This window comes from Carassius gibelio, chromosome A5 (genome assembly GCF_023724105.1).
Source record: "Carassius gibelio isolate Cgi1373 ecotype wild population from Czech Republic chromosome A5, carGib1.2-hapl.c, whole genome shotgun sequence".
NCBI classification, from domain to species: Eukaryota; Metazoa; Chordata; class Actinopteri; order Cypriniformes; family Cyprinidae; genus Carassius; species Carassius gibelio.
This window is the reverse complement of record NC_068375.1, coordinates 12,573,158-12,588,438: the sequence shown is the minus strand read 5'-3', so window position 1 is coordinate 12,588,438 and position 15,281 is coordinate 12,573,158. Positions and strand designations below refer to the sequence as shown.

The following is a 15,281-nucleotide window of genomic DNA, read 5'->3' as shown; positions in this document are numbered from 1 at the left end:
AAACTGAAACAGCCTGCAGACTACAACAACACCGAGTATGCAACCATAGACTTTAAAACCACTGTGAATACACAGACGTCAGCTGAAGCTGCAGATCTATTCATCCCACCTGGAGAACTACAGAGACCTACAAGGGTTTCCCACAAGAAGAATGTCCACTCGAAGCGGGCAGTTGTGGCGTGAACAAATACAGTTTCAGTAAGCCGTTGACATCTTAGACAAGACAACATGTCGGGGTTTATCAGTCTGTTCTGACTTCCAGCGGAGTTCCAGTGGTTATTTTTTATTGTCTTGAGATCCAAATGGTCTCAAACGCACCATTATGGTGTCTTCCAACTTATTGGACCATGCTTATGAATGACATTCCAACTTCTTTGTACACATTACATCATTGATTATATTTTTTATCTTTATAGAATATAGACAGTACGGTTATAATGTAATTTATTAGGTTTTATTGCAGTGTCTAAGAAACAATATGTCACTCACACAGACGGCATTTAGAGCTGCTCAGATTGTATTCCAAAATCTAGAAGAAAATTATATTTTAATGGTCAGTTAGGGTATGGCTATATGTAATCTATGTTGTAAAAATATGAAGCAGAATGGGCTTTGAAAGGCATTTGAAATATACTGTCTCATTAAATGTGAATGTTTGCCCTCTGCTGGACATAATAACAGAACACGGATTTTGTAAAAGTATAAGAAAAACCTGTGAGGAAGAAAACGATTAGGCTACTTTTTTTCTCCAAAAGGCCACTCTTCACTTACTCTTGTCACCAGTCTGCTACTAATAAAGATGATTTATCATGCTATATTTAACAATGTTTCATGAATAGCTCATCATCATTCTGCGTTTTCTATCGGCGAAGGCCCTATAATAATTTATTTTAAAACGATAAATGATTAACAAATATATTTGCAAACATCCTGCGTGTGTGTGTGTGTGTGAGTGTGTGTGTGTGTGTGTGTGTGTGTATATATACACTTCTTTCTGGAATTAAAATTTTAATTTTATTACTTTTTTACCAACAAATATCTTAGTGATTATTCTGACTACTATACCACTGTAAGCATCAGATAAAATGGTACGCTGTAGGTTCGGCGTAATAAAATATGTTTTTCAAATAAAAATCAAAGCTCGTGCAGTTGCCAATGGCAACGCGCAAGACGGAAGTCGTCACTACCAGTCAGTCAGTAGCAAATATTCCGAAGTTTGGTAGTTTTGTTAGCGCTGCATGTGTTAATTTTGTGATAAAGTTAATTATGTAGCTGCCGTAATTACACGCGTGGTTAGTGTGCGCTGGAAATCTGTCCAGCAGTCTGAATCTGTTTCTGAAGGGTCGCCGGAAATGACTTTTACTGGCTTAAAGTAATCACATCCGACCTGTGTGCATCATGAGGATGGCTCGGACAGTATTAACGTTAGTCATATAACAGCACACTCTCGCCGTCGGAGAGGTTTTTTTTTTTTTTTTTTTTTTTTTTTTTTTATTTATTTATTTATTTATTTATTTATTTATTTTTATTTATTTTTTTTTTTTTTTTTTTTTTTTTAGCGGGGACTGACAGTTGTAAACGTGAGCTCGATAAAGGTACTGCTTTAATGAAACATGTCTGACTTGATTTAATTGCCGTCGTCCCGGTGGCCTTCGAAAGCCTCACATGCACGAGCAGTGAAATCAGTATGCATGAGATTTATACGTAAAAAACAGTCTTGAAGTAATTATAATAATTTCTTTATTGAATTATATGCAACAAAAAATGCTGAGTTTAATTCATGCTATTATTCCTTACAATACATTACTATTTATGTGTATAAAGGTAAATGTATGAGGACGTGTAACGTTAGACAGTTAAGTACAATTTTGTACCACGTTATTATTGTGCGTTTCTTGAAATTGTATATGAATACCATGGTATATGAATATAATTTTTCAGTACCATGTTACAAAGTAATTACAATGCAATATTAGCCTTTCTTGTATTGTAGTTTCATGTAAATAACATAGCACATAAATAAATATACAAATTCTATACTATAAATATTCTAAATCAGCCATGGTAATACTTTCGGAGACCTTACATTCTGTAAATGCTATGGAACAATATATAAAATACTGCTCTTATATGGTAAGACCAAAGAATAGGCAAAAGACTAATATTCATTTTAACATTATGACTTAATCGGTTACGTATTTGATGTATTCTGTTCCATCAGTCCCTATAAAAGATGTTGTCCAATCCTCCGGTTGAGCAGAAAGGGACAGAGCAGTTGCCTGCGTCTGCGGCTGGTCCGTGCCATCATGCTGCTCAGTCTTTGCTGTATCGGGAGCAGCTGGCCGTCGTATGCAGAGAAACCAGCAGGAACGAGATTGAATCTGGTGACAGAACACGGTCCTCGGACTTTGGGAAAGGTGTGAAGGGAGTTCATCTAAAGAATGAAGGAGCTCCGAGACTGATGACATTTGGAGTCGGTCCTAATTCGACTCCCATGCACATGTGTACTCTGCAGGGTAATGTTGAATTTATGTGATCAAATCTGCAGTTTTCACCCCAAGTTTGTTTTTACAAAAGCAAATCATATTTCCCCTTGATACCTGGGAAGAAACGCTATGTTCATATTTAGTTTTTAAATGCTATAAAAATGTAAACGTTCAACAGTTAATTTCCATCTTATTCTAAGTATCATATTATCATTAACCATTTCTTAGTGTGTGTTTTATTTTATACACTAATTAAAAACATTAGCACAATAAATATGTACCTAAACTACCGTTCAAACTTATTGGTCAATAAGAATTTGTAATGTTTTAGAAGTATCGTATGCTTAAATCGATGTATTTAATTAAAAAAAAACAATACAGTAAAAACAGTAATATTTTAAAATATTACTATAATTTAAAAGAAGTCTATTTTTATGGATTTTAAAGTGTATTTTATTTCATTCAGAAATCATTCTAATAACCTAATTTGGTGCCAAAGAAACATTTATTAAATGTATTTTTTTAAGAATGTGATAAAAGGTGTGCTGCATGTGCTGCCATTGTAATAAAATACAGAATATAACATAATATACATGCGTGTATATAAAAAAAAATAAAAACAATATAAAATAACACAGAAGGGTCTATTAGGTCTTACATAGTTTGCTGTCCATCCATTTAGCTTTATTTTATGAAATCTCTACGATTTATGCATTTTTCCTCAGTTTTTTTTTTAGTGGGGGGGTGGGTACACAGGAGTAGCTTCAGAAGTGTGTGCACATTTTCCCAAAGAGAACTTTGCAGATGTATATTGTAAAATAATTGGTTCCAAATGGAATTAATACATTCTTTTGGGATCAATTTTACAAAGCACAGCTTTTAATCAACATCTCGTTTGCAGAGGCCAAGTTTAGAGATCCACGATGGACTTCTGCCTCCTTCAATTCTTCTGCTCCAGCTGGACCATCAGGAGAGCTGCTTGGAACTCTGGAAAGATTTCTTATGTCCCATCAAACTGAGATGAAGCGTCTGCTAACTGATACCTTCGGATCCCTGACCCAGCATCTTGAGGCAGTGGAGAGGAGGATGGAACAACTGTGTTCACAAAGCAGTGCACATACCCACAGTTTAGATCAGCTGCAGAGTAAAGTTGGCCAGCTGGGAAGAGACTTGTCCTTTGGCTGTCAAAATACTCCAAGTGTTCCATCAGTTTGCAGTTATGGTAAAGTTAGCATAATAAACAGTTCATTTTATTTTTATATAACTTAAAAGTTCCCAATCCAAATGCTGTGATGAGCAGAGTTTTCTTTTCTGTGTTGATATATTTTCCCATTGTAACATGAAGTTGCAGTGGAAAAAAAGTTGACTTTTATAATAACTATTATCATGTAGCTTATGTTAAAGCCGCCAACCATTTTTTCCTGCTATTGCTTGTCATGGACGGGTGGTTTCGAAGAGAGGACGTTCTTATTCTATATTTGGTCCATTTTTCTGGAAGAGAAATTCGTCGAGGTGTTTGCTAAAAGATTATTTAGTCAGTTTTTAGGAGTACACTAAAATGTGGGTGACCTTAAATTTGATTTGATTTATTATTTTGTGCTTGCAGGAGTGGATGCAGACATTCCAAAAGAGTACAAAGGAATCATCTCAAATATCTCCTCTCCCGAATATAAGAAGAAACCTGTGTGTTCTTGGGCAATGTTCACACCTTCCCAGTCCAGCCAAAGTCCCACTCAAAAACCTGAGGACCTGAGCTGTCAGGATCCAAGTGGAGATTGTTGCAGCTCCAGTTCATCATGTGGAACTCTAAAAACGCGCCCTCCGGAAAAAACTGACAATTGTTTGCAGGGTAACTACTCGCCAGTTTCAGATTTCGAAGACCTGGAGATGGAACTGGAAACTGAGAAGAACAGAGTTGCTTTAAACTTATTGGTCGATTCTGTGCTCAGCAGCTCAGATGATAATGACCGTTGGGGACTTCCTTGTAATCAAGAAGTACTGTCCACTTATAGTGTGGGGAATGATAAATCTGTTCAGGAAGGAGAAAATACCTTGAATAATCAGTGTTTATCTGTTCCTGAAAACCCACGGGTGCCTTCCATTCAGTTCCTCGGATCTTTAGCTCCTAGTGGCTTAAAGTCAAACACAAATACAGATCATCTTTGTTCATTTTCAAAAGCACTGAAGCTCTCTGGGAAACCAGTGGCATTGACAGATACCTCTAAAGAGGAGTGTGAAAAAAGCCAGAAGCAGTCCTTTAGTCAAATAAGCTTACCTTTCTCCTCTAAGCTGATAGGAGCACAATCCAAGCTTGATAAACCCAAAGGTTGTTCAGTTCAGACTTCTAATAAGAAAGAAGAAGTGCTTTTGGACAAGATCAAAACAAATGTTTTTTTTTCGCTCTACTAATACTTCACTAAATAATAGTACTTCAGTCTTGGATCAAGTCCCAGCTTCAATGTATATAGATGGACTGACAGGGACAGCTGCTGGAGATTCTGACAAGGGCACAAAGATAGATAATAAGGCACAAAACGTTGATTGTCAGTACTCAAATGTATCACACTCAAAGGATAGCCCAATAAAACTCCCTTTTCAAGGGTCATCAATCCTGCCATACTGTGAACTGTCTTTATCGAACCAATTAGTAAAAGGTGTGGGTGACCAAAAATCAATGACATTTCATCAAGCAGACTCCACTTCCCATCTCTCGGCACCAAGAAATGGTTCCTCCAAATCACTTTTAGACAGTGAGACTAACAAACTGTTGAATCAGGTCTCGGATACTGCCTATCACTTGGTATCCAGAAGCTGTTCTTCAAGCGATTTGGAAAGATGGACTGGTTTCAGCAGAGCTAGATCCAAATTCCAACACTGTGGTGGAAAGAAACATCCCTTTCCTGTATTTCCCGCTCTTAAAGAAGGACAAAGAAAGGGCTTCTCCAACTTTGAGCAGACGGGAGGGATATCCAAACATTGGCAGCAGATTCTTGAGGACTTGATAGTTCCTGTCTCTTCTCGATTGACTGTTACAAAAGCTTGTCCTTCAGATGCTTTACCTATCAACCTGGATAAAGACTCTGCGTGTTGTCCTAGCTTACCTCAACTTTTTCACCCCACCACTTCGCCTTTGTCCACTTTAAGCAAAGGGAGCTTCTCTGGGGCAGGTGTTAGTATCGTTCTGGCTATATCTTCTCCAGCTTCCTTCAGACTGTGGTTTCGACACAGGCGGATCAGCTTTCATATTATGCAGTTGAAACATCCTAGTATCCATACGGTTGTGAGTCGGATTTTGGAAATGTGCAAGTGTCATCCTTTTCGACCTCTGGTTGACTTCACTGCTCCACCTGGCGTAGACAACGATCACCAGTGAGTTAAAGCTGCATGTTTTAATTGCAAGGAAATTTGATTTACATAATCAGAGGTGAATGCCAGTTTTTACCTGCCTACTGCTTGCACTTACAATTCAACCCATTTTGATCTGTTTTGACCGATAGCTATATACGCCTATCCAGTCAAGAAGCTACACCCAGCAGAAAAAGAGCTTCAGCACGGTGGGCATCATATCCCCCTGCATCTCTCACAATTTAGCTGATCTGTTCATTGAAAAAAAAAAAGCAGCTATGGTTCAGTTTGTAGGTGAAGTGCATCATTTAAGTGCAGTTAGCAACACAAAACAGAATTGCTGAAAATCGTTATTAACCTATGGAAGCCAACAGTGGCCAGGCGTCTTTACTATGTTACTAAGTGTTCTTGTGGCTTGATGGCAGAGCATTGCATTAGCAGCGCAAAAGGTTGTGGATTCGATTCCCAGGGAACACACATAATGGTAAAAAAAAAAAAAAGGATAGCCTGAATGCACTGTAAAATGTCTGCTAAATGTAAATGTTTCAATCTTTTTTTCCTTGAAACTCATTTTGTGGCATCTGTGGGTGGGTATCATGTGTTTGCAATGCAAACATCACTATTATTAATTCAGCTACATTTACAGATGTCAAACCTCAGTGCATTTTTGCTACATACGTGAATGAGAAGCTTGTGCAGCTTGGTGTGTGCTGTTACTTTTCTAAAAGCGACTGAATGTGCAATTTTCAGGTATTGAAAAATCAACCTTGTAGAAGAAGTGACAAATCCAAATCTACAAACAGAGATATCACAGAGATCTGAGGGTGGATTCTTTTGGGATAGGCCAATAAGAAACCACCCACAACACGCTAACTGCATAGCAACACCCTGGAAGGCACACAGGACACTGATTAACCAGATGCTATAAGATTTCTAGTGACCATTCGCAAATGAAAATCGATCACAAATCACAGTCAATCTGAAGAGCTTGCAGGTGGGCTCACTCTCTGCAACCGCTTCCTTTGTTATTTTTCTTTATTTTTCCTTAGGTAAATTATCCAATGTCTCTTTAATTATGGCTTTTAAGGTCATGCAAAATCATATTGGAAACCAAATAAAACCACATTTTTGAGCAAAACACAGTCAATACCAGAGGTGTCACTCATCGCTCGTTGTGTATTGCTAACATGACTGGTTACTTTAAAACTTTATTAATATGTAAAAGACGTTATTCGTATCAAAGCATTGCATTGTAAAATGTAAACAAATTCTAGTTTTCCATTCAGTTTCGTGCTGCTAGTGGCGCAGAAATTACTATTAATCTACATAATAAAATATAATGTCTTTTTAGACATTCTGTCATGATTGTTATCAGATTTGAAGCATGAAGCCAATCCAGTTTTACAGTTTGACACCGATATTCTAAGCTGCACTTCTAAGCTGATCATTAAATCGTGTAGATGTTGACTGATGGTATTCTCTATAATGCTTGCTTCTTTCACTGTGTGTAGGAAAGCCACATCTTCATCAGTGTGTCATCTGTCAAAAATTAGTTTCACATCACAAAGGAGTCTGGATCACTCTTCTTGGCACAGCATCAGCCCCAAGTCTATGCGATTGGATGAATCCGCCACCGAATCTGTGCCTAGTTTTGCTTTTGCCAGTGCAAATGTCAAACACCCTGGTGTACACAGTCGGGCAGCGTCAACAGAAATGAACCAGGTATTATTGAGCTTCTCTTGAAGCATTTGAACAAACAGTGAAAGAAGGAAGAACGGAAAGCTGGCCAAAATATATATATATTTTTTTTTAGACATGAAAGATTTCACATTCCAGTTTCCTCAAGGCTGGATCTTTCTTGTAGGTGGAACTCTACAACACTAATTCTGAAGCTCAAGGAGGTCAACGTTCCAAAAGGGTCTCCCAAATTCGTATTCGTAAGATGGTTCCCAAACCAGATAACAACCTTACTCCAATGGGACTCCCCAAACCAAAGAGGTCTGCTTTAGTCTTTCCAATACATGTTGACTGATCTGATTAGAACTGGCTGATATGTAAATATTAGACTATTTTCTATATATATATTATTAATCAGAGGAACCATCATTTGTCACGATAAAAGAAGCGAATGCAAAACTGGTCTTTAGAAACTTAATGGCTAAATTAAATGTGCTTGTGAAACTTACAATATTGGTTAAAACATATAAATATGTCCATCTTTAAAATGTTTCGTGTCCCACAAGGCTGAAGAAAAAGGAATTCAGTTTGGAGGAGATTTATACCAACAAGAATTACAAGTCTCCGACCCCTAACAGGTTTGTTTTTGCAACTCTTTGTGTTATTCTGGAAGTCATTCTCTGATGCTGATTTTCACGTATGCAGAAGCCTGGAGACGATATTCGAAGAACCGAAAGAGAAGAAGGGCTCTTTGGTATGCATTGGTCATCAGAAACGAAAGCGGGTTCTAGACTTCCCAGATTTCACACTGCCTCGGAAGCGCAAGGCTAAAACTAACCTGGGTCCACTGCGTGTGAAGGGTCCACGAGGACGGGCTCGTAGGGGTCGACAGGACGACGCTGACCTTGATGTATTACTAGTCGAGAAGCTCACAGAGCTGGAAGACTACTTCTCTCGCCAAGGCCTGGAGGTTTAAGCTCAGTTTTCACAAATCTTTATAACAATTGTTCCGTTATCAAAAATGTTGGTTTTAATATTTTTTGCCTGCGCAAGGAAAGAATTCAAGATAGTTCAGGCATCGTTGTTCAAAGAGCGTTTAGCAATAGAGGGAAAGAACACTTTCTTGTAGCATTTACACTTTAAACTTAAAGTATGTCGAGTGAACTGACCCAAAACACCTGAGGAATGAATGAGTGTGTGTGTGTGTGTGTATATGATATAAGCACATTATAGTGAACTTTTACCTGAGCACTTTCTGTATCCTCACAATGTGACCTAGTTTTGTTTCTCTTGCACTTTCACAATTGTTGCTTATACCAACACGTTCTTAACTGTCATTTTCTGGCAAAAAAAAAAAAAAGAGGAATAATGTTTGATTGTTTGGTTTAAGCCCTTCAAGGTCTCTTAAAAACAAGATGATGTTCATCCTTTACTACTAATGACATCTGAAATTCTTTCTAAATGAAAATGCTGAGGGATTTGCTGCCAAATACAAGAAAACAAAAAACTAGTTCGTTTTAGATTTTTTTAAATCTATATTTTAAGGTACAGTGTTTCATCACTATGTTCTTGAGAGATGTTCTAAAATAATGCATTTCACCATAGAAATATGACTTTGTGTTTCTGCATTTGTTGTTCTTGCAGGGTGGTCATGAATTAGCTAGTTTTGAAACGGGCTTAGCCTCAGCCTGTCATTGACATTGGTTTGAAAATCACCCAGAGTAAAATGAATCATTTATTCAGCCTTCGTCGTTCCAAACCTGTATGACTTTGTTCTTCGGAATGCAAAAAGATAAAAATATCCAAAGGTAATGGAACCCAATGTTTTTTTGAACCCCATTTTTTGGGGAAAAAAAACAGTTGAACAGTTCAAAACATCTTTAGTGCTCTACAGAAGAAAGTTAGTCTTGCAGAATTGGATTGACCTGAGGGTGAGGAATTAATGACAGAAATGCAGTTTAGCTGTTAGCTGTGATACTGCTTTTATTCGTCACAGACGTTTGAATTACATTTATTTATTGAAAACAGAGCTGAGATATGAAATACATGTTTGCTGTGACTCTATGGTTAATTTTTGCTGGCATAATATTTGGTTGACATTAGTGAAGCGTTTGGTGAGATCCACCTTCCACATTTCTGATCTGATATTTACTGGGTGTTATATGCAGCTAATAAAGTGAAGAGCTGACCAGATTAGACTTATTTTTAGTTTTAGTTTTATCATTCCATTGTGCGAAATACTGCCACAACTTAATCAAATTTTGATGATGAAACCAAGGTTACATTTTTTGTTTTGATATAGTAGAGTGTTGTCTTTTTGTAATTTATTTTATTTATGGAAAGCTTTTACTAACAATTGTAATTAACCTTGGATTTATTACCTATAACTTTGAAAGTCAGTTATCGGACTCGACACCCAAATAATCGGAGCGTTTGCCAGGGAGTATCTCTGTGCCAGTATTGATAGAAATGTGCTTACAATGCAGCCTATAGGCATGTATTGTCTCTTTCAATCACTTTGAACTGTTAGAATGTATAAAAGGCTGACGTGTTTACTTCGCTCTGTTGGTGGAACCAGTTGTTCGATCTGTTTTTTGTTTTTTTTACTACACTTTCAGTGTTACAGAAACTGCTGCTGCTAAGCTTCTTTTTGAGCTCACCAACAGATCAACATTAAGTATTGCTTGAGAGCTGTAAATCAGTGTGATTTTCTGTATATTTTATGAATAAAAAATTGTGTTAACTACGAGTTAGTGTCATGCTTGGATGGTGCACCGAAATCAAGCATTTATCTTTTTTCAAAAGATGAATATTAAAAATGAAAATATTAATATAAAATAATTAACAAAAAATAGAAATTCAACAAAAATGAAAAAAATAATCAGCAATAAAATGAAGAAAAAAACATGTATTTTAACTTTATCAAACAAAATATTTTTTTTCTTTATAATCTCTCTGTCATGTTGATGTTTCTGAAACTGTAAAAACAAACAACAAAAACTAAAATGCAGTAATACCTTTTGTTCTTATTCATTTGTTTTTCTGGGTTAATTTGTTTTGTGTTATATATTTTTGTCCAATGAAATGCGACCATACCATGCTTTTTGAATATTTAATATGCTACCTAATCTAGATTATGAAATCAGATTCCAAAAATTATGTACTATACATTTTAAAATACTTGTAATCTAACTAGTTACTTTTATTATTATTATTACATTTTTTAAAAGGGATATTTGTTTTCTAATTTATAATTTTTGAAGTTCTATTGTTTTCGAAAAATTAGTGCTTTGAGTGAAGGGCTGTGGTGACGTATCCTCCGTTCCGGTAGATGGCGGAAGTGCTTCTTTTGAAGGACAAGGACGGGAACACGGAGGATCTGTGACCTACCTCGTGCAAGTATCATGGCAGCGCTCGTACGCGGAGTGTTTACTACCCGCCTGGCAAGGACAGGAAAGAACAGGTAACTGTCATGTCATTTTTGGATTTCGTGAATGTATATTACATTATACTTTCTGAAGCTAATACTGGCATCTGCACGTGTCGGCTATGGCATCATTTTCCCGTTCAGTCTGACTGGCGAACCTGTCTAGACACGTTAAAGTGACGGATCCTCAGAACCTAGTTACGCAATCAGCCGAAGCACTGCAGCATTACTAGCACATGAGCTCGCACAAGCCCTCTCTTACCTCAGGAGAACCTTTCTAACAAGCTGGCCCATATGATTCGTTGTTTTGTTTTTACTACGAGGCCCAGTTAACGTTAAGTGAATACGAGACGTGACTGCTAACTTAGTTGCATATTTAAATATCTGTATAAGCGGGACGAATTTCAAGGTGAAATATTCATTCATTCTCTTTATGTAATTTTTTATTACTTCAGATTTCTAAATGACGTCATTCTTTTAATTTATTCGTGTCGTTAATGTAGTTTTTGAGTGTTTTTAAGTTGTGATGTGAATTGTCTTGTATGCAGTTTCCTGCAACACAGTGGATTCGGTCTCAGACGGAGTCAACAAAGGCTGTTCTCAAAAGGTCAGTCCCATTTACAAAGTATTTTTGTCCATTTTAAGCGGTCCAATTGTCGTTTTTATGCGCCACTACTACACAATTCCGTATTTTCTAAAAACTTGCGCAACGTAACGCTGAAAGTGTCTGTTTTTGTAGAATGTAAAACTGCAGATCGTCAAACGAGACTTTAGGTGACACCGCTACGTCTTTATACATACGTACACACATATACAGGTGCTGGTCATATAATTAGAATATCGTCAAAAAGTTGATTTATTTCAATAATTCCGTTCAAAAAGGGAAACTTGTATATTTTATTCATTCATTAAACACATACTGATATATTTCAAATGTATATTTCTTTTAATTTTGATGATTATAACTGACAGACAACTAAGGAAAATCCCAAATTCAGTATGTCAGAATACAAAGAAAGGATTTTTAGAAATCTTGGCCAACTGAAAAGTATGAACATGTACAGCACTCAATACTTAGTTGGGGCTCCTTTTGCCTGAATTACTGCAGCAATGCGGCGTGGCATGGAGTTGATCAGTCTGTGGCACTGCTCAGGTGTTATAAGAGCCCAGGTTCCTCTGATAGTGGCCTTCAGCTCTTCTGCATTATTTGGTCTGGCATATCACATCTTCCTCTTCACAATACCTCATAGATTTTCTTTACATTTAAGATTTAGATTTAAGAACAGGGTTATCATCGTCCTTAAACCAGGTACTGGTAGCTTTGGCACTGTGTGCAGGTGCCAAGTCCTGTTGGAAAATGAAATCTGCATCTCCATAAAGTTGGTCAGCAGCAGGAAGCATGAAGTGATCTAAAACTTCCTGGTATATGGCTGTGTTGACCTTGACCAAAGCAAATGCAAAAGTTACTTTCATCAGGGCACATAACTTTGGACAACTCAGCAGCAGTCCAGTCCTTTTGGAAACGCGATGCTTCTGACACTGTCTGTTTTTCGAGAGTGGCTTGACACAAGGAATGCGACAGCTGAAACCCATGTCTTGCACACGTCTGTGTGTAGTGGTTCTTGAAGCACTGACTCCAGCTGCAGTCCACTCTTTTGTGAATCTCCCCCACATTTTTGAATGGGTTTTGTTTCACAATCCTCTCCAGGGTGCAGTTATCCCTATTGCTTGTACACTTTTTTCCTACCACATCCTTTCCTTCCCTTTGCCTCTCTATTAATGTGCTTGGACACAGAGCTCTGTGAACAGCCATCCTCTTTTGCAATGACCTTTTGTGTCCTGCCCTCCTTGTGCAAGGTATCAATGGGCGTCTTTTGGACAACTGTCAAAGTCAGCAGTCTTCCCCATGATTGTGTAGCCTACAGAACTAGACTGAGAGAACATTTAAATGCCTTTGCAGGTGTTTTGAGTTAATTAGATGATTAGAGTGTGGCACCAGGTGTCTTCAATATTGAACCTTTTCACAATATTTACATTTTCTGAGATACTGAATTTGGGATTTTCCTTAGTTGTCAGTTATAATCATCAAAATTATTAGAAATAAACATTTGAAATCTATAAATCTGTGTAATGAATGATTATAATATACAAGATTCACTTTTTGAATGGAATTACTGAAATCAACTTTTTGATGATATTCTAATTATATGAGCAGCACATGACTTAACTTGATTATCACATTGATTTAAATAGGATAATCTTGTACCATATTATTGACATAAAAATACAAAGAGTAAAAATTAAATTAGTTGAAATTAACATTAAGTGCATTAAACATTACGTAACGTCTGGGGTTTATAAAGTTACTGTGGGGGGGTTGTGAGTTTAATGAAAAGTTGTTCATTAATTAAATCATAAAAATGTAATATTAAAATAACACATAAATAAATTATTCCTAAACAAAAATAATTATTTCATTTGTTTACCTGAATGTCATGTGACCATTAATCAACGTCAAAGAACCATAAACATTCACATGTGCTACTTAATTATTAAATATTTATTTTAAAATCTCAGGGGTATTTCAAATAAATGAGGTGAAAGATGTTTAGATGACAAAAATGTTTGGGAATGCCTGCATTACGTGTTAATAAGAAATAATGTGAATTTGTGTATTTTGATGCGTTTGAAAGACAAAAGCCTTCCAAAGACATAGACAATAATTCACATAAACATGAATGTTTTCATCAGTAGTCAATGCAGTGTTGAAACACCTGAAATGATTTTTATAAATCCAGTTTTCAAATGAGGTGTGGCTTTTTAACTTTCTGTGTAATTACAGTCACCAGAATCTTTGTGTGAATGTCCACAGAACCGGAAGACTTTCTTTGAATGCAAATAAGTGATAGAAGGCTATTTTAGAAAGGAACATTTAAAAGAGGAATTTGGTAGAATCAATAAATGGAGTCATTTATTGCTTTTGTGTGAATATTTAACATGTAATCAATAAAAAAAAGTGAGTATTTTACAATGTAATTACTTCAGTTACTACCCAGCTCTGTATAACATGTAATCAATAAAAAAAAGTGAGTATTTTACAATGTAATTACTTCAGTTACTACCCAGCTCTGTATAACATGTAATCAATAAAAAAAGTGAGTATTTTACAATGTAATTACTTCAGTTACTACCCAGCTCTGTATAACACACGCAAACCGTGTGTGTTTGTGTGCTTGCGTAATTCCAGCTGTAACTGGATCAACCAAGCAGTTTTCTTTAAACAATGACTTTCTTATGTATATTCACAGTTGATCTCCAAACACTCTCCTTAGTAGAATTGACTGTCACAAACATCTAATGGATACATTGAGGTTATTTTCAAAAGGTCAGTCGAATTTACAAAATATTATTTGTCCATATTAAACAGTCCCAGAGATGGTTTTTTTATATGCCGCTACACAATTCCGCATTTTTCACAAACTTGGACAACGTTACGCTGAAAGGGTCTTTCTTTGGAGAATGTAAAACTGCAGTTTGCGGCACCACTGCGTCAAGTCTTTATATCAACTTCACATAGTTTGTTTGTGTGCTTACATTATTCCAACTGTGATTGGATCAACCATGACTTTATGTATACTTGCAGTTGTTCTCCAAACACTATTTTTAAATTAACTGTTACAGACATCTAATGGATCCATTAAATTATGTTTTTTTTTTTTTTCGTTAATCGCAGGTTTTCTTGGACTACAGGCCCGTGTACGGCCACTTCCTCTTCTCATAGCTACAGGCGGGGGTTATGTTGGATACAATCAATATGGGCACTACAAGGATCGGCAGCTGGAGAAGCTCGGCATTGAAGTGCAACCACGTATTGCCAATGGATTTCAGGTAAGGCCGATCTCAGGATGTGTCAAATTCACACACAAATGGTCTAACGGTTGCAAAACGTTGCCATTGCAAATGTGTTGTCTGCCACATCCACAACCTTTTCCCCCACATTCTGATTCGAGCACAGTTGGTTGTGTGCCGTGTATTATGCAAACGTAAGTTTCCTGAAATTGTGAAAACTGATATCAAGATGATCAAAATTCATTCTCAAACTCTGAAGCCATGCTTTGTGCTTGTTGGGACACTGATGGCATGGCGGTGTTAAACGTCTCTGGATACTGAGATTCTCTGTGGAGCTCATGTTCAAAAGTGTGTGTACATACTAACCTTTTTATACAGTGCTATTACTACAAGAATGAGGATTCATACTTGTGTGTGTATATATATTTATATATATATATATTACAATAGTCACTGTGGTTGTCATTTTGATTGTATTAATCTTACATGTTTATTCA

At 36.6% G+C, this 15,281-nt stretch overlaps 2 protein-coding genes across 7 annotated transcripts in view; both read left to right on the top strand.

The window, feature by feature from the left end:
• The first annotated feature begins 1,532 nt into the window (after positions 1–1,532).
• LOC127994601 (protein PRR14L-like) lies at positions 1,533–10,244 on the top strand. 2 transcript variants are annotated; one of them, XM_052591816.1, is made up of 8 exons: positions 1,533–1,595; positions 2,222–2,516; positions 5,408–5,855; positions 5,984–6,040; positions 7,343–7,553; positions 7,696–7,829; positions 8,075–8,146; positions 8,214–10,244. In XM_052591816.1, the coding sequence occupies exons 2-8, from the start codon at positions 2,234–2,236 to the stop codon at positions 8,482–8,484; spliced, it is 1,476 nt and encodes a 491-aa protein (XP_052447776.1). In that variant the 5' UTR covers positions 1,533–1,595; positions 2,222–2,233; the 3' UTR covers positions 8,485–10,244. The 2 variants fall into 2 exon arrangements, with proteins under 2 accessions (XP_052447776.1, XP_052447775.1); XM_052591815.1 differs by lacking the exons at positions 1,533–1,595; positions 2,222–2,516 and having other exon boundaries at positions 3,780–5,855.
• Positions 10,245–10,823: 579 nt separating this feature from the next.
• Positions 10,824–15,281, top strand: part of LOC127994701 (phosphatidylserine decarboxylase proenzyme, mitochondrial) — a 28,474-nt gene continuing 24,016 nt past the window's right edge. Inside the window, exons 1-4 of one of the 5 annotated variants that reach the window (XM_052591828.1) lie at positions 10,882–10,971; positions 11,484–11,542; positions 14,244–14,320; positions 14,669–14,823. In XM_052591828.1, the coding sequence (XP_052447788.1) occupies positions 14,293–14,320; positions 14,669–14,823 (183 nt within the window). In that variant the 5' untranslated portion in view covers positions 10,882–10,971; positions 11,484–11,542; positions 14,244–14,292. Of the gene's footprint in view, positions 10,972–11,195; positions 11,345–11,483; positions 11,543–14,243; positions 14,321–14,668; positions 14,824–15,281 lie in introns of those variants that run through there. The other 4 variants (XM_052591830.1, XM_052591825.1, XM_052591823.1 and 1 more) reach the window with 4 other exon arrangements.